General features: G+C 42.8%; 1 protein-coding gene across 4 annotated transcripts in view; it reads right to left on the bottom strand.

Annotated features, from left to right (window-relative positions):
• The window catches only part of WLS (Wnt ligand secretion mediator), a 135,956-nt gene that overhangs the window by 28,927 nt on the left and 87,727 nt on the right, over positions 1–19,302 (bottom strand). For all 4 annotated transcript variants that reach the window (XM_028832614.2, XM_077988404.1, XM_015142045.3 and 1 more), the window contains exons 9-11: positions 18,828–18,971; positions 17,541–17,624; positions 10,437–10,590 (exon numbers count right to left, since the gene is read on the bottom strand). In XM_028832614.2, coding sequence (XP_028688447.1) covers positions 10,437–10,590; positions 17,541–17,624; positions 18,828–18,971 — 382 coding nt within the window. The remainder of the gene's footprint in view (positions 1–10,436; positions 10,591–17,540; positions 17,625–18,827; positions 18,972–19,302) is intronic.

Genomic DNA, 19,302 nt, shown 5'->3' with positions numbered 1-19,302 from the left:
TTGGACTTTTCTAAATTAGTAGGAGAAAAAAATTTCTCAGTGAAACCTCGAAAACTCTGCTACCTGCCATAAGACAAGTGAACGTAAAAACCACAAAGGGAAAATGGAAATCACAACCACGCTCAGTTTGACTGTGTGTGGGGGTGCATACACGCACAGATGTTTGTGGAGAGGGGTGCTGGGGAACAGAAAGTTAAACTTGTGTCCGTGATTTTTATATTGTGCACAGATTATATGTATCATGTTTTCTGGAACTGAAGTTTTTCTAATTTAAAGCACAGAATTAAGTAACTAAATGCTGTTTTCCATTGAAATGCCACACCATAACTTAGAAGAAACCTTGGCCCTACACTTAGGACTAATAATCTTATCGCTAATTTAAGAACTGCTGGGCATCAATGAATCTGGTGGCCTTAGAAGCCCAGAGGTCACTCCCACCCACTGGCCCAGCGGGCTGCTTGGCTGGGTCCCTTCACGTGTGCCACGTAGTACTAGTTTCTCATTGTAGACCCATTCCTCTGTGGCTGCACAGCAAAATCAGTCCTATTTTTTTTTTTTCTTTAGACGGAGCCTCGCTCTCTCCCCCAGGCTGGAGTGCAGTGGCGCGATCTCGGCCCACTGCCAGCTCCGTCTCCTGGGTTCACGCCATTCTCCTGCCTCAGCCTCCCGAGTAGCTGGGACTACAGGCGCCTGCCACCGCGCCCGGCTAATTTTTTGTATTTTTAGTAGAGACAGGGTTTCACCGAGGTCTCGATCTCCTGACCTTGTGATCCACCCGCCTCGGCCTCCCAAAGTCCTATTATTAAATGCCACCCTGTAAGCTCTCTACCCAGGAGATTCCCTGGCCTCAGAAGCAGGCTCATTGGCTGCTGCAGAGGACTGCTAAAGGCATTTGGGGCTGTTTTGGCAAGGGTCTAATCCACAGGACTATGGTAGAGAAGGTATTAAACGGGCATCAGTCCAGCCTCCGGCACATCCACATTCATCTGCCAGAGCACAGATGCCAAGTAAGGCTGGTGAGAGGCTTTAGCTGGGCTACTTTGGGCCAAGCTGAACCACTGCTTGTACAATGAGCAACTACTCCCAGGCCGATAACTTGTATTCTCACTGCTGCAACATCTAGTCCACACTTCAGTCAAGCACAAGCAGTCTAAGCCTCACATTTCTCAGTCAAAGCTATGTCTGGATTTGCATATCTGGGCTAGCCATCAGAACTTCAAAGCCAGTTTCATGATCTGCATGTCTGTGTGAGTCATCAAAATTTCAAAGAGAGTCCTGACGACCCCAGTGGACCCATTAGCACTCATAGCCGTTTACCTAAGGAATCCCTTTCCCTGAGGACTTCTTAGAAATAGACACTAGAGAGTAATTCTACTCAAGTTTGAACCAAAGATGTTAATTCTTTAAACTTAAAATATGACTCCAATTAGCAGATCCTAGAATATGCATATGATCCTACAGATCGCTTGAAAAAACAGCCAGAATTGCTTTGGCTTCTTTATTTAAATGGATATCTATGTTTTAATGCTTATCACATGCCTGACACAGTTCTAAATACTGTACAAATATTAATGCACTTAATTCTCATAGCAGTCCTCAGACAGAGGCACTATTACCATCACTCCCATTCTGTTGATGAACAAACTGAGGCACAGAGAGGCTAAGTAACTTGCCCAAGGCCCAAGCTGCTAAATTGTGATGTGGGAGTCAAATAAATAGGTGCCAGGATGCAGGCTCTCAACTTTTGGGTTCTGCTGCCTCTTCTTAAATATTCAAGTTTCCACCAGCCAGTGAGAATGCCAGTGAGGTATGAAGTCCACATGCAGAGCGTTACGGTTAAAAATATCCACATACAGCCGGGTGCAGTGGCTCACACCTGTAATCCCAGCACTTTGGGAGCCTGAGGGGGGTAGATCACTTGAAGTCAGGAGTTCAAACCAGCCTGGTCAACATGGCAAAACCCTGTCTCTACTAAAATTACAAAAATTAACCGGGTGTGGTGGCGCGTGCCTGTAGCCCCAGCTACTCAGTAGGCTGAGGCAGAAGAATGGTTTGAACCCGGAAGGCAGAGGTTGAATTGAGTCAACATCGTGCCTGCACTCCAGCCTGGGTGATAGAGTGTCTCAAAAACAAAACAAAAAAACACATATAAAATAATTTGAATAAATTGTTTAGCATATTTACTTTGCTTTTGTATCTGACAAATTTATAGCATATAAATCAGTGCACTGACAGGAGAGCTGTTATTTTTGAGTATTGGCCATATGCACTGTTAGGGGTTTAGCATGCCCTGTGTTTCCTTGTATGATGTGAAGCTACTGTGGCATAATTAATTTCCTTACTGTGCTGGATGAGGACCCAGATCAATGGGACTACATGCACCAAAATCTATGTTTCACATGTGATTTTATTGTACCTTGAAGGCCAACTGTTCCTCCTTGGGGAATGGGTGTGTGAACGTGGCAGTAACATAGAATGAGTGGAGATCCCTCCACTTGCCTCCTAATTCCATCACCTCCTACTTCTGCCAAGGTCTTGCTCCATCTGTTAGTTTCCCCCTCTCTTGGCTCCTGCTGCTCAGTGCACAAACATGCTCAAAAGTCTCTTCCCATCTAAGACAAGAAACAACCCTTCTGAAAATGTGATATGTGTCTTATTGGGGTGAAAAAGAGTAAGAAAGAAAAAAGAAAAGAATGCTTCAAATTTCTCTCCCTGGTTATGATGTCAATTCATCACAGCTCATTAACAATTGGATGATGGTTTATTTCTTCCTAACCTTGTGAAATGAAACCAATGTCTGGCACAGATTTCATCCCAAAGGACTACAGCAATGCATCCATATGTGGCGTCACATCCACAGGTGTGTAGCTGCTGCTTGGTTGTAACTGCCTGGAATGCCTAATGAGGACGAAGAAAGCCACATGCACTGGAGACTGCTTCTTAGGACTGGCAGCATTTTAATGACAATTGCTTGTGTATCTGTGGCCCCTTCAATAAAAATGACAACTGCTATGCTCATTCTGAGGTTGTACTGCAGATTCCGGGAGAGATGAGAGGTACCACTAGAGGTCTTCTAATGTTAATAAGGACTACCTACCTCCATTCTCACCACTACCAATGCAAATTAACACCCCACTGCCCAAGTGTGAAAGCCAGGGATCTCCCACACCGTGAGTTCATATTTGTTCTCAAGGTCATACACAATGTGTGCTGGAGCCAAGATTCCAAACCATCTGTGTCTACCTCCAAAGCTTATGTTCTTTCCAGAACATTCATGACCTATCCTTTTTTGTGGAATTTTCCCTAGGCCCACACGAACCTCTCTCTTATTCACCTTCAAAGCTAAGTTCAAATGATAACGTTTTGTAATGAAGTCTCTGGTTCACAGCAGAATGAGAAAAACAGGAAAGTGTAGTATTTGTAAAGCCAAATTGTTTTCATGCAAAGGACTGTTTAAGAATATGTCTGCCTTACATTTTTGGTGTTGATTGTCATGTTAAAGAACAAAACAGTGTGGCTGGCGCAGTGGCTCACTTCCGTAATCCCAGCCCTTTGGGAGGCAGAGGCAGGAGGATCACTTGAGCCCTGGAGCTGAAGACCAGCCTGAGCAACACAGTAAGATCTTAATCAAAAGAAAAAATGATAAAATGGTGAACGGTAGGTTTCTTCTTCTTCTTTTTTTTTTTTTTTTTTTTTTTGAGATAGAGTCTTGCTTTGTCACCCAGGCTAGAGTGCTGGAGTGGAGTGACACGAGCCAGCTCACTGCAAGCTCCGCCTCCCGGGTTCAAGAGATTCTCCTGCCTCAGCCTCCTGAGCAACTGGGACTACAGGTGCATGCCACCATGCCCAGCTAATTGTGTGTGTGTGTGTGTGTGTGTGTGTGTGTTTTAGTAGAGATGGGGTTTCACCGCATTATCCAGGATGGTCTCGATCTCCTGACCTTGTGATCCACCTGCCTCGGCCTCTCAAAATGCTGGGATTACAGGCATGAGCCACTGCACCTGGCCTGTTTTTTTGTTGTTTTTTTTTTTTTTTTAAGAAAGTAAATACCCAGAACAGTATGTGGTATGTAGTAAGTGCTCAAAACACCCACCAAACATTCCCCCGGTGCAGGCAAGGGCAGCTCCTCTGCGCTCTGCATGGCTGGGTCTAGCCTAGCATGTCGGCACTGGTGTTCTTCCCCACTGGCATTTAGGAAAACACCCTCAGTTAGCAAACAAGTGTGCCTTGGGATAGCTCAGCTTTGAGGATCCCTTCTGGGAGATGGGGCAGAGTGGCTTTGGTGGGCAGGGTTAGGAACCCTGGGTCCAGCAGTCTCTCAGTGCCTGTCAACCCCAGAGGTCATTTATTCCAGGCTTGGAGCGAGCCATTGTCCCTGGACCTCCAAAGCACCTCCAGACACTTAGCGCCAGGCAGTAACTGCAAGTGGGAGAAGAACACAATACAACTTTTTCGTTTGGGGGTAAAATCTTGGTGTTACAGGCTGAACTATATCTCCCCCAAACTCTCAAATTCATGTATTGAAGTTCTAACTGCTAGAACCTCAGAATGTGACTGTGTTTCAAGATAGGGCCTTCTTAAAGAAGTAAGTAACAGGGAGGTCAATTGGGGATGGGCCCCACTCCAACAGACTGGTGTCCTTTGAAAGAAAAGGGGATTAGAATACAGATATAGACAAAGGGAAGACCAGGTGAAGACACAGGGAGAAAGTATCTATCTACAAACCAGAGAGAGAGGTCTCGGAAGAAACCAGCGTTGGTGATACCTTGATCTCAGACTAACTTCCAGAACTGAAAAAATAAGCTTCTGTTGTTTAGGACACCCCATCTGTAGTATTCGTATAGCAACTCTAGCAAACATTTAGGAAGCTGAAGGTTCTTCCCAAGAAGGTAACTGAGATGTCCCTATCATGGTGGGGTGACAGGAATTCTAAGACTCAGAAAAAATGATTTTAATTGACTGGGCCAGGAAAGGTCAGGTCACTGGCAGAGCAATAGCCCTGGGAGAGGCAGGGGACAGAAGACACCTGACTACAAACAGCTGAGCAAGGGGTGCCAGGCTGGTGACGGTCCATCACTTGGTTCCCACCTTCACTGGGGAATGGAGAAAGGCTTTTAAGACCTGTTTTAGGGTCTGGGTCCAGCCCAAGTGACAGACCAATCCCATCAGTGCTCAGACATCAAGAAGCCCAGTTGGCCATGGGCAGATCATCTAACGTACAATCAGGGGGATGGCTTCAATAAAAGGGGGCGACCACTGTCAGGGCCTCAGGACTTAATCCAGCCCTTTACTGAGGCAACAAAAGCCAAAGCCATCTTTCCTGTGAAACAAGGGGCAGGAGACCTCAGAAGCCTCCAGAAGTAAAACTGACATCACACAGTAGCTAGCTGCCAAGACACGGAACCAGCATTGCTGCTTTTGCTCCCAGCAGAGTGGGCACATTAGACAGCAAATGCTCAGCGTGAACAGAAATAGGAGGGAATGGTGGCAGTGAGGGCGTCTTGGTGTTCCCTCTGCCACAGTCATCTAGTTGGGATTTCTATGTCTCACTTCTTTTTTTAAAACATTCGGACAAGAATTTTATAATCAAAAGAACACAAAAATCAAAGCTATTATCAAGAGTTGTCTGACTTCATAAGCAGCTCCAGCTTCTTATTCCCACCTGAATTGTGGTTGAGTGGGTTTGGACAGTTTTTCATGTGTGCAGAGCTTTGCTGCTGGAGCCCTGGGAGGTGGTATTTCTGCTCCGAGCAGAGGGTTCACTTTAGCCTGCTGCAATTCGTATCTGCCTGGGAAGACATCCAGAATGATTCACAAATTGGTTATGGCAACAGGTAAAAAGAACAACTGTCATGAAAAGGCAGCAGCAGCAACAGCAACAGCAGCACCAGGGCAGAAAATACAAGTGTTCCTTGAAGGAAAAGTAACTAAAATATCTTTGCTAAATTTAAAAATCTATATGTGCATGTGTGTGTGGTGTACACTCAGACACACATATATCCATTAAATGATTACACATCTAATTCTACATACATACAAATAAAATGATTAATGTGAATGACTTTGCATATTCACTGCCACTATGGTCCACCAACCAATAGGAAGGAACCCAGGGGAAGTCCATGAAAGCCTGTGGCTATAAAGAATGTGGCACCACACTCCCACAGCACCTATCTGCTGGTGCAAACACTCCAGCGTGGAGTTGTCCTGCCACCTTTCAAGAGGAAGATGAGGAAATCTTGTACCCCAGACCAGGCTAAAGCCTCCTTGAGAGCAAGGACTAGGTTTCTGTCACTCGTTTGAGCTTCACTTCACTCCATCTTATTCAAGATGGCAAAGGCTAAGTACTAAGGAATTAAGGTATGACGTGTGAGCTAAGTACTGAGGGGCTCAGTGGTTCATTTGTAAAGGGTCACTTTCTGATCCACACTATGAAAGAGAAACAGAAATACACGAGAAAATGCTCTTTGGAAAGTGATCTTGTCTTGAACCTGTGGCCTACTTTGTTCTTCTCTGTCCATTCTATGACCAAAAGAGAGAAGAAAATGTCTATCGTGAAATGCTCAATGATTCCATTTCCTTCCTACCCACTTCTACTTCCTCCTGACATTTGGCATGGCCCTCCAACTCACATACCAAACAACCTCCATCAAAGATTCTCTCCAACTCACATACCAAACAACCTCCATCAAAGATTCTTTCCCTTTTCTTATTGCCTTTGGTATCAGAAACTGCTTGTCTGTGCTCCGTCCAGGATCCATCTAACGAAGGCTGAAGCCCCACACACCTGGGATTCACTCTCTGTACCAGGAGATCTGAATTCCTAGCTCTGAAGCTTCAAAGCAAAGGAGAGAAAGAAATAGCGTGGGAAAGGCCAAAGCCAACTTAAAAATAAAAGCTTCCCATGAAAATGGAAAAAGAGCGTGGGAATGCTGGAGGTGGAGAAGGAATTCCATCCAGAGACTCAAAGAATGTAAAGACACATGTATCCTTCCTTGCAAGAGTTCATCTTTGAGGTTTCCACATAATATTCCAAGCCAGGTCTTTCCAAGGAACTTTGAAATCTTGGCAAACGCTCTGAAATTCCTAAGATACATTGTGTGATCTGGTGGCAGATGAAGAGATGAAAAGTGAAACAAAATAGAGAAGAAAAGTGAGCAGAGTGCCCAACATGGAAGAGACCCCTTCCAAATGCACAAGGTCACAGCGCCATGCAGGAAAGGGAAAGGCTCCCAAGCTGCCAGGGGCTCACAGGGGTGCTGGGAAGTCACAGATGATCATGTTACCAAAGGAGAACTGCTAAATCTTACGACTTCTGTGTTTAGGATGAGCATATGGTCCCCAGAGAGTTTGCCCACTAAACTGCTTGAAGAAGGTTTTTTAAGAGAGGTTCTACTTGGCATTTCAGGCAGGACATTTCTTTATGATGAGTCTTTTTTGCCTATTGAACAACATTTAATAGCACCCCCTAGAATCTGGACACTAAATGTCAAAGGCATATCCCAGTTATAGTGACCAACCAAAACAACTATGAACATTTAAAAACACCCCCTTAGCAATGGATTCAGGGGATATGACCTCTTGTTGAGAATTATTGGCAAGTCTTCCATGAAATTACAGATCAAGCTGTCTTCAGTGAAAAACTCTGATGAGGGAGAGTCAAGTGCTTTTCTCAACTACAACATTTCAAGCCTAGGAGAGCAGCTACTGTGTAGGGTGGACACATTCTCACCAATGTTTGGAAATCCCTCACCTATGACAAATATCACCCCCAGGCTGCCAATTAGTGGCAAGAGGTGTTCTTCTGCCCCTTCCCTGCTAATAGGAATAAGGACAACCATGGATTTTCTTTTCTTTTCTTTTTTTTTTTTTTTTTGTTGAGACAGGGCCTCCTCTATCACCTAGGCGGCTAGAGTACAGTGGTGCAATCATGGCTTACTGCAGCCTTAAACCCCTTGAGCTCAAGGGATCCTTCTGCCTCAGCCTCCTGAATATCTGGAACTACAGGTGCACACCACCATGCCTGACTTTTTTGTTTTTTGTTTTGTTTTGTTTTTGTAGAGACGGGGTTTCACTATGTTGCCTAGGCTGGTCTCAAACTTCTGGGCTCAAGAAATCCTCCAGCCTTGGCCTCCCAAAGTGCTAGGACTACAGGTGTGAGCCACTGCACACAGCCTAACCATAGAAATTCATAGTTCAAAAGGACTTTAGGAGATCACTTACATTTGGGAGCAGTGGTACACAGAGGGTTAAGTGGTTTGCCAGCAGTCACACAATAAAAACAAGCAAAAGCATTTACGTACATAAAGTGCTGCAGCACACAGTCAATACTTGATCATTATTTCCCACTGGTATTATCATTCCATCATCCAGAAGGCCAGCCATTGCTTTAAGTGGTATTTCTCTGGAAGGCAGAAACTCTACCTACTCACATCAAGGACAAGGCCACATGGTTTCCTCCAATGTCCCACAGGATGACCATGGAATGAAATCAAGATTCTTGTCCACAAGCCCGGCAGTGTAAAAACACCGAGTGGTGTTTTTACTAGAAATGGAAAGGAAGAAGGCTGCCTAGCTCACAAGCCTTCTAGCAAAACAGTCAGTCAAATCAAAGTTGGGCAGGGGGTAGGTAAGTAAATGCTCTGTATTCTCACCTCAGACCAGAGATGGGTTTGAAACTGATTGTGACAATATGTCTACTCCAAAGAGGTCAAGGGGTGAGGGAAACTCATGTCCAGCATGCTCTCACATGGATATGGAAAATATAGGATGAAGACAGACGGTGGCTGAGACCACTCAACGTCCCTTGACCCCCAGCACAGATGCCTTCTCCTCCTGCTCCTCTTCATCTCATCTCTCAAGTTACTACCCCCATCCCTTCTCCCCACAAGATCACTGAAGGCTAATCTAGAACTCTTACTTCTAAAGCATTAATTCACTCAACATTTTAAAAGTATCCTTAAGAACTAGTCCTTGCCCTGAAGGAGTCGATGGTCCAGCAGGAGCATAAAGGCACAGACGACTCATCTGCCACCTCTACACAGTGAATGTCATGTGGAAAGTAAACTCACGATCCCCTAGGCATATTCCTTAGGACAACAGTTTCAAGAGATACACTGCCTGAAGAAAGGGTGCCAGGGCCAAATGATCTAATAATTCTGGAAAATGCTGTTACTGCCCTCCGCTTTATAAAGACTGACAGTATAAATTAATGTACTAAAGGCATTAACATATATTGCAGTGTAAAGTCTTATTAGTGCTGATCAACTCAATCATTCTCAAGCATGTTTGACTACCTAAATTTATCAACATATCATGGAGACAACATTCCGTTGAATGTCATTTGCTGGATTCTAATTGGGGTGATTGGGAATAGGTGTTAAAGAAGATGCTGCATTTTGACTGGGCCCAAAAGAAGAGTAGAGTTTCATTAGTCCCAGATGGAGGTAGAATGTGCAGTCCACTCATGCAACGCACACTCACTGAGTACTTCCTAAAAGTGAGGCCAACCCTTGGCTCTGGGGGGCTGCTACCCTGGTTTCCACTGCAAGGCAGAGTGAAAGGCACTAGAGCACTAATTTGAGAAAGGGCTTCCTATGTTTGGGGAATAGCAAGTACATGGGTAGAGTAAAGCAGGTGTAAAAAGAGAAGGAATGAGGAATAAGGCTGAAGCCAAACAGAAAAAGCATCTACTAGATCAGTTGTTTATCAGGCCACCTGTTACCTGTTAACAGCACTGGCCTAGACAGTGTTAATCATTTCTGTCTGCTGTGGCTAGTGAAGAAACCTTGAGCAAGAGCTTCCCTTCTCTAGGCCTCAGTTTCTTTATCTATAAAATGACTGGATTCTGTAAGGCTACTTGCAGCATCCACGTCTCAGTGCTCCGTGATTATAAGATATAAAAAGGCAGCACACACCAGCACTAAAGGACAGGAAGATTCTGGGGACAGGAGAATAGCTATTGGTTTAGACATACATCAAAAAATCACTTTGAAGAAAAATGGGCAGAAGAAAAATGAAGCCTGTTCCATCTTCAGCTCTCAGGGTCCAGACTCCCTCCACCTGGTATCTTAGGATTCTGCTTCTCAAATGGGAGGAATAAACATGGCATAGTTTCCAACAGTCAATTGTGCTCAAAAATGTAAAGAAAGCAAATTTGACTCTTGTACTAAAATCAAGACATATTTTAGACTAGCATGCAATATTCTCAATGTATTTTAGAGATTTAAAAATGAGGACTTAAAGATCTGGCTTGTGTGGGCTTTTTGTCTTATGACCCTGAGTCCCCTGGGTGCTCATTCACTGTCTCCCAGTGCGAGGAGTATACTTGGAGGGAAAGCTTCACTGGAAATCTCAGAGCTTTAGCCACTTAAATCTCGTAAAGACAGAAGCCTATTTATCCTGACTTAAGCTGTTCTAAAAAGACAGAAACTCACCATTGGACTGGTCTTCTCCATAGTTTTTATGGGACGGTGCATACAAGAACATCAGAGCAAAGACATACAGGTTCCACATCCCATAGATGCCCGTGAAAAAGGCACTGTTCACTTGGACTGTGACGCCGCCCCATTTCCAATGGCCTTCCGTTACCTACGGAGAAAGGATGGTGACATTCAATTGAAACAGAGAAGAAACAGAAGAAACATAACACCAATAAAGGAACCAGCCAACATGAAAACCAAGTCTCTTCTACATATGGGAAACATGGAGGGCCATGTAAGACTCCATATTTTAATCTGAATCATTTCAGTAAAAATTAAGGTCAACTGAAGGTTCTCTAGCTATGTGTCAGGCATGGTGGTCCTTATCTTGGCTACACATTAGTATCACCTAGGGAGTGTCTCTTCCTAAAAACAGCAATTCATTGCTATCCCTAAGTTAAACAAACTGTGTTTGAGCCCATCACTTATTCACAGTTTTTGTTTGTTTGTTTGTTTGTTTGTTTGTTTTTTTGAGACGGAGTCTCGCTCTGCCGCCCAGGCTGGAGTACAGTGGCCGGATCTCAGCTCACTGCAAGCTCCGCCTCCCGGGTTTACGCCATTCTCCTGCCTCAGCCTCCCGAGTAGCTGGGACTACAGGCGCCCGCCACCTCGCCCGGCTAGTTTTTTGTATTTTTTACTAGAGACGGGGTTTCACCGGGTTAGCCAGGATGGTCTTCATCTCCTGACCTCGTGATCCGCCCGTCTCGGCCTCCCAAAGTGCTGGGATTACAGGCTTGAGCCACCGCGCCCGGCCTCTATTCACAGTTTTAATTCCTCCTCTGCTGTCTGTCTTCCCAGCTTAGATGTCAATTCCCTGCAGGCAGAGACCAGTTCTCTTTGCTGCCATGTCTTTAGGACCTGATGCACCATAGATTATTTCAAATCCAGTGTCTACCATTCACTCTGCTTAATGGTAAGACAAGATGAAGACTCCAAACTTCAGAACTTCAGTGTCCGTAAGTGTAAAATAAAAGCTTACAGGTTATTGAAGAGAATTAAGAAAAATATTTCTAGAAACTGCCTGGCATACAGTAAACACCCAGTAAATATTAGTTATTCCTATAACATCACTCGAAGTAAGCCACTCATGAAGATAATTATGAAGATTTCATATGCTTTGAAATTCTGCAAGAGATGTTTTGAAGCTGTTTTTGTCTGTGTTAATGATTTGGTAATTGTCTTAAGGGCTGCCTAAAGATATATGGATTATACTAAGAACTGTCAACAGAGCTGCTGAGCTGGGTGACTAATTTGTTCCCAGCTCTGACACAAATGAAATGATTTCGACCACTTCTGCTTACTACAGGATACTTAAAATGGAAATAGAAGAAAGTATTGGATAAATGTTCCTTTGACAGCCGAATGAGGCTGCATTGTATAAACCTTCTCTAGGAATCACTTTTAAATTGTAAGATGGCAGGCTGGATTGAAATGTTAAGAACTTTCACAAGCAGGTGGATTTCATTGCCTGTTTATGATACAGTGGGTCTGTGTTCATTATCTTCTGTATAATCCATAACCCATTTGGGGCCCTAGGCCAAATTAAGGTCTAAGTATAGGTATTTTCTTCTGAAAGACCAGGAGTGTCAGTTAACCACATTAACCAATTATAGACTCGGCAGTTTCAGTTTGGCCTTGGTGACACATAATTCTTCACTTTTTGTGACTCATAAACAAACCACCATTATGAACTCTTATTTTGGAAAATAATGCATTTTATATAAAATGCCCAGAGTATTTTTTGGCAAAGAAGGATTTCATAACCATTACTAATTTTAGGACAATGTACCAGCATTCAAGCTACTTAGGACTTCTTAGAAATGTCTCCAAATGTCGCTCTCCTTACTTTTAAGTGCAGAATATGCTAACTTTATAAAAACTATGTTACTTAGAGCATCTTATGATTTTTACTGCATATAATGGAAATGAAAAGAAAGCATTAAGATAGTTTCCAGAAATATATGTACCTGCTGTCATAACACAGAGAACTCTTCTGTATGTGATGAAGGAGGGAGGCTAGGCTGCCATCCTTCCTAGCTACAAGAGAGAATATGGCAATATGGCAGCTCTTCTACTCTGTTAAGGCAGTGGACTCTTCAGCTCAGGGAAGGGCCAGTAAGAGACCCTACTACTTCCTGTGACAGAAGTTGGAAATACTCAGTATTGACAATTTTAATGACATTGATTCTTGCTAGGATTGACATGACTGACCCATCTAAGGAAACACCAACCTGTGTGCCTGGTACACAGTGGTGCTCAGTAGACGTATGTTGAATGAAGAGAGGTAAAGTACAGGCATGTGTAGGGACTCCAGGACAAATACATGGAGGTAGAAAGTGGAGATGGAAACAACCACTCTTAATAAGTATTTGACTGAAAAGTAAAGAGAAAATATTGCAGTCCACAGCAAGTCATAATAATTGAATTTAAAAGTGAGAGGAGATGCCAATATGTGAAAAGTGTTATTCATTTAAAATATTGCTTTCTGTTATATTTATTTAAAATAAGTGGTTAATACAAATATTAGCAAAGCTAAGATTCTTTTGTATTCATAACAAGGATAAGCATATTTATTCCATGCTAATGATGTGCCACATACAATACTAAACCTTTTACATGAAACACATTATTTGGTCTTCTTAATGATGCTGTGAGGTAGGTAGGTAGGTAATATTTCCATTCAACACATGGGTAAACTGTGGCACAGAAAGATGTAGTATCTTGCCCAAGATTGCTCAGCCAGAGAGTCATGGCTCTGACTCCAAAAGAAGGTATTCTTAACCATTATACAACACAAAGGTAGGAATGTTATCTTAAACAGGGGTTGATCTCTGAAGGTAGCACCTGCTCTGAAGGTAGCACATGAGGCAACGACTGTGTAAGGTCAAATTTCCTTCTGAAATTCACTTCATTGCCCATCATGTACCTTACTAATACAACATACACACACAGGTTTGTATATTCAGATCTGTATAGCATGCACTGTATATCCTGGACATAGTAACGTATGGTATAAATAAATTGGATATATAAACAAAATAAAAACTTACAGTAGAACCACTGGAATGAGATGCCCATAGTATGCCTTTGCACACACTAAGCCTGACAGGAAACATCAGACTCCTGCTCCCATCTCATACTTGCTCTGGGACACATTGTTTAGAGTGGAATTGCAGAACTACACATCCTACTGAATGTGCAATCTGTAAATGTGGTGTTTCCTGCCGTGGGCAAAGAGCTGAACTGCAGAAATAAACGGTATAGATAGTGTAACTCTACCCTTTGATGGCTAGCTTGTTTTTCCCTCTCCTCTCCCAATTATTCATGCCTGAGACATCCTCAGCTCTGAGCACATTCCCACCAATATGTACCACAATAAGCGGCCTCAACAGAGCAGGCCTTGTAAATCCAAAATCATACTAATGCCAAGGCGGAGGTAACAGTCTCCCCCTTTTAACTTTGAGAGAAAAATCAGGTAGCCCCAGCCCCCCTCCGCCAAAACTCCCCCACCAAAAAAAATTCCCAAATCTCACCCTCTGCGTAAGTCTTCTTTCTAAAAGTCCCTGTTTTTCCTGATTTTACATTTGAACAATTTACTTTTGTGTGAAACCACCCAATTATACCCCTGGAGCCAAGTGAAGGTCAAATCCCTTTACACCCAGTAGTCTTGACAACCAACATTCCACTTAACAACAAGATTTCCAAATCCCAGACCCAGGCTCTCTTACCGGAAACATTTCCTCTGTAAGTAACAGAATGAAGTGATCACACACACACAAAAGAGCTGGGGACAGGCTCTCTGGGAGTTTGCTGCATGTGGCTTGACCTGAATGTCAGGCACCTGGGGGTCCCCTTAATGAAGGTCGGTGACCTTCTCCCCTGCACTGCACTTCTGTTCCCTACTGCCGCCACCTCTAAATGGAACACCTCTTTATTTTCCAGAGGGAAGGGGCTGAAATACCAGACTGCGATGTACCATCTCTTGGTTGCTATGACTGAGGCCATTAAAATGGCAGGCATTAAAAGACTGCACCTCAGTACCCAGCTACAAAGCCTCAAGGTCACTGCATTCCACAGCTTCCCGTCGCCTTTCATTCCTGGCCTCAGAGCTTCAATATCCTGGCGAGATCCCCTCGCATTATATTTCATGAGGCTTAAATGCAAGCTCTCCCACAGCAAGCCCGAGAGTATAATGGGGGTTTTAATACATTCCTTTTACCTAAGGCTGGGATCCATTTCAAAAAGTTACCCAATAGGTTTCCTTTCAGGTGAGCTCATTGCTCTGACATTCCAAAATGACATTAAAAAATAAACCCTCTGATGACTATATTAATACAGTACCTGGGGCACTGAGAGTTATGCCGGAAAATGTCTTAGATGTCTATAAATAAATCTTTAAAAAAAAACCCAGCAGGAGGAATGTGAGGAGCTAATGGAATTCAAAAGGCCTCATTGCTACCCCCTTAGAGTTGAAATCCACTCCGGGCCGACTGTCGCAGCAGATATAAAAAGCCAGCCACAGGCTGAAGCTGTATTAGAAAATACTGAGGCAATAGAATATTAATCTTTTTCTCCAAAGAAAAGCCACAAACTATGCTCCTTGGAAGATGGCTTCCTTTGCTGTAAGAAGTACACTAATTAAACATGTACAAGGTTAAATCCTGGCAACACGCAGCTGCTTCAGGGATCAGTCCTTCTTGACTTCAGGTGGAAGGCACTCCCTACAGAGGTAAGACATACATGAGGCAGTGTGGGGAGAATGACGTCAGCTTCCCAAATTGGCACAAGGACCTGTGTGTGGCCTTAGGACCAAAAGCACCCTTCTTTCTGCCTTCCTGAAAACATATCTTGAAATTGCCTTTTATGTCTCAACCCATCTTCCTTGAGATTCTGTTTCTCCAAGGAAGTGCTCCGTGCCCCCTCAGCCTTGCAGACCTGGCTGTGTCAAGTGCCACTGTGCACTATGGAGGGACTGGAGGAACTGAAAAGCATTTTTGTCATAGGAGGGAACAGCCATGGGAGAAGTCAGGCCTCAGACACTCTTGTTTGAATATGGATGTTTGAGCCTTAGCTGGTAGAATAAAAAACTCTTTCAGAGTGGAGTGGAAAGCGAAGTTTCCAAGGTTTTATAAACAAACAACCTGATACAAACACGGCAGTGTTATAGGTCAAAGCAGATGTGGTGAACAGAACTTACAAAGACATATATGTATATCAGTTTTATTTTTTCCATGTTCATTTCAACCTCAGTAGAGCTAGCAACGCTAACACTCCCCAGTGGCACAGCCAACAACAGGGCTCTAGAGGCTCCAAACTCGGGGTCCCCTTGGGTGTCCTTGGATAGAATTTAAGGGGTCCATAAACTAGAATAGAAAAAATTGTATCTTTATTTTCACTAGTCTCTAACTGAAAGATAATGTTTACTTCAATTACAGATGCAGAAAAATCCCGATAGTGTTAGTACTACTGTGATTTTCTCGATAGGAATCATGATATTTTCACATCAATTACAGTTGTAGATATAAATCTGTAATATACCTGTAGCATGTTTTACTGTAAATATATATTACATATGATATATAGAGATGATTCCCTTTGAAATTCAAAGTATTTTATTTTACTTATGAGAAAACATTCTAAGAGGAGACTCGTAGCCTTCATCAGGTTGCTATAGGGGTCCATATACAAAAATGGTTAGGAGTCCCTGTACTAGGGAAACTTCCTAGCAGAATGGAGCAAGTCATGTCCTAAGAGACTCTCTGCACTGCTGAAATCCTCCATTTTGGCTAAATGACAAAGCACTGGCAAAAGAGTCAGATGGACTGGGTTCTGATCTCTTAACTTATTGCACGTCCTTTGACAAGAAAGACATTCAACCTTCTTGCTATTCATAAGAACACAACTATTCATGCTTACAATGTGCCAGGTGCTCTGCTAATTACATTTGGTTGCCACAATGATGGTTTAGTCAACAACAGACCACATACATGATGGTGGTCCTGTAAGATTATAACACCATATTTTTTCTGTATTTTTCTATGTTTAGATATGTTTGAAATATACAAATACTTACCATTGTGTTACAATTGCCTGCAGTGGTCAGTAGAGGAACATGCTGTGCAGGTTAGTAGCCTAGGAGCAATAGGTTACACCATATGGCCCAGGTATGTAGCAAGCACTACCATCTATTGTGTAAGTACACTCTACGATGTTCCCTTAATGAGGAACTCACATAATGATGCATTTCTCAGAATGCATCCCTCTTTGTAAATATTACTTCATGTGATCATTACAGCAGCCTTCTGTGGGTCTACTGTTATATTTATTTTGCAGATAAGAAAACTAAACCTTAGAACTGTTAAGTAATCCATCCAGCTAGAAAACAGCATTAATGAAAACTTTCTCCAAAGCTATTAGATATCATATTCTAGCAATCTAGGATAACAATTCCTGCCCTACTTACCTCGCAGGATTTCCATGATGCTCAAATGAATAATAGATATATTAGACTTCAAGAGTACTTCCCACCCTTCAAAACAAGTTATGAATATTTTTAAATCATTATCATTGTTGAGATTTTCAAGTATAGCAAAATTTTGAGTTTTGGAAATAACCAGTAAAAAGACAAGATGCTATCAAAGGGACTTCTGAATTATGTTTCATATTTAAGTGGCAATATAATTATTACAAGGAATAGCTGATGGACTGTATAAGGATCTATGTTAATGCTAGATAAAAATAGAGTCAAATTTACACTTTAGTGTTGTGCTACAGGGCTTGATAAGTTTATTCTCGTAAGTAAATAAAATATGTGCCCTTCAAGTTGGCTGTAGGCTTTTAATTTATTTAGAAACTTTTATCTCCTACAAGGTTTTATGGAAAGAGAAAATTTAGTCCATTTGGCCAGGTGATATCAAGACCCAGAAAAATATGGCTTGACCAGCTGTCCAGAATGATGACCTCTCTGCCCCTTTCCTCAGTAGCTCTATCAAATTTCTGTGCAAGGTAGAGGGACCTCTGCAGAGACATTCTCACCTTGACATCTCAGGGTCCACTTACCTGACTAACGATGAAGAAGATGACAGTCATGGCAGCGCAGGCCAAGGTGATAAGCATAAGGAACTTGAACCTAAAAATTAGCCCCTATTAGAAAAGAAAGAGTAGTTTAATACTCCATCAGCTACCAATCCTTTTCTCACTATATAAATCTATAAAAAGCTTAAAGAAATCTGTAAAACCAAATCCCTAAGTAAAATGATTTCCCATAGTAATATTTCTTCTGCAGAGGTGAGTGTGGCTGAAAATTTCTTGGGTCAAATATTTCCTATGTTCTTATCACTCATAAAGCAGTGATACGAGAGCCTGGGAAATTATATTCACAACACGTCGTGAGGCTGCTAATTTCCCTGCTAAGCTGGTTATGCTTCTCTGCAAGGGTTCAAAGTTACCAAATCCAAGTTTTCTGTGGTTGTAATAAAATTCTGCTCCAGTGAACAAAAAGAAATGTGCATATTAATCAACATGAAGTGGATTTGGTTGAATTTTCTCATGTCACTCCAGCTCTGGAGACAGGCAAGCCTTAGAAAGTGCCTGTGGTTTCCTGAGAGCAGGATTTAAGAGAACCTGTGTTTCAAGGAGGGAGGCCTATTATTCAGGGGCTCTTATGTGTAAGATCTACTGCATATAAAAACTCTGGGGTTCTGTAGTTTCTGCTTCTCTTTTCATACAGGAATCAGGCTTGTTTCTCCAAGGACAGCCACTTAGGCATGAACCCAAGGGATCCCTGATAAATCAAGGATGTGTTGCTTGCATTGGGGATTTGAGGATGTTAAGTGTTTCTCTTGAATGAGGAACATAATCTATAAACAGAGATTACTGAACGGTCTGAGCATCTGCTGGATATTTTAGGGGAATGTAGCCTGTTAAGAGTCTGGAAATCAGATCACCTGGACTAAACCCTGTTTAGTTACAGGACAGGGTTGATTTTGGGACAGAACTTTGACTAAAGCCTCATCCCAACCAAATCCCAGTTCTGCCATAGTCCAATCTCCCATCTAGTATGTACCTACATTCCATCACCAAGCTGAAGAACTGGCTGAACAAGTTTACTCCTTATTGGAAATGGAAACACATTTGTACCACAGAAAATGCCAAGATTTAGACAGGCCAGCTAGATGCTTCTCAGAGTAAGATTTGGCCTCTAAGTTTGCCCAGAGATCCTACATGAGAATCTCTCAATGTGTATTTCAAAGTTAAGGCTTTCTATCTCTGGGGTGTGTGTGTTTACACATCAAGCGGAAAGATAAGCAAGCACCAGTTCCAGAACGAGCCAAGCAATCTGCCCACCTCATAGTGTAGCCGCCGGACTTTGCTCATAGCTGGCAGGCTGGACTGCTTCCCACTGATGTTCCGAAACACCTGAAATACCATGAAGCATAGAAACAGGAAGTAGAGGCAGAGGCAGATTCCAGCCACGATGATGAAGGCCATCTGGTAGTGTCCAGTAAAGGAAACAACGGGCTAGCCAAGGCCAAGCTGAGCGGGCCCAGGCACTTCTCCCCAGGTCTGTTGGCAATACTTGTTTTGTCTCCAAATACATAGGAAATTTTCAAGGGGATAAATTATTAAAACCTGACATTCTAATGCCAGTGATAGGTTTCTTGACACAATAGTACCACAGAGGGAGGTGTTCAATATTGCTTTCTAAACCAAGTAAGAAAAGAAATGGTGTCTTGCTTGTTAGAAATGAAGAATCTGGGCCCTCCCATAGACCTAAGGAATCAGAATCTGCCTTTTAACCAGGTCCCCAGGAGATTCGTAT

Source organism: Macaca mulatta, chromosome 1, assembly GCF_049350105.2.
Source record: "Macaca mulatta isolate MMU2019108-1 chromosome 1, T2T-MMU8v2.0, whole genome shotgun sequence".
In the NCBI taxonomy this organism is placed as follows: domain Eukaryota; kingdom Metazoa; phylum Chordata; class Mammalia; order Primates; family Cercopithecidae; genus Macaca; species Macaca mulatta.
This window is presented reverse-complemented; position numbering and strand designations above follow the sequence as displayed.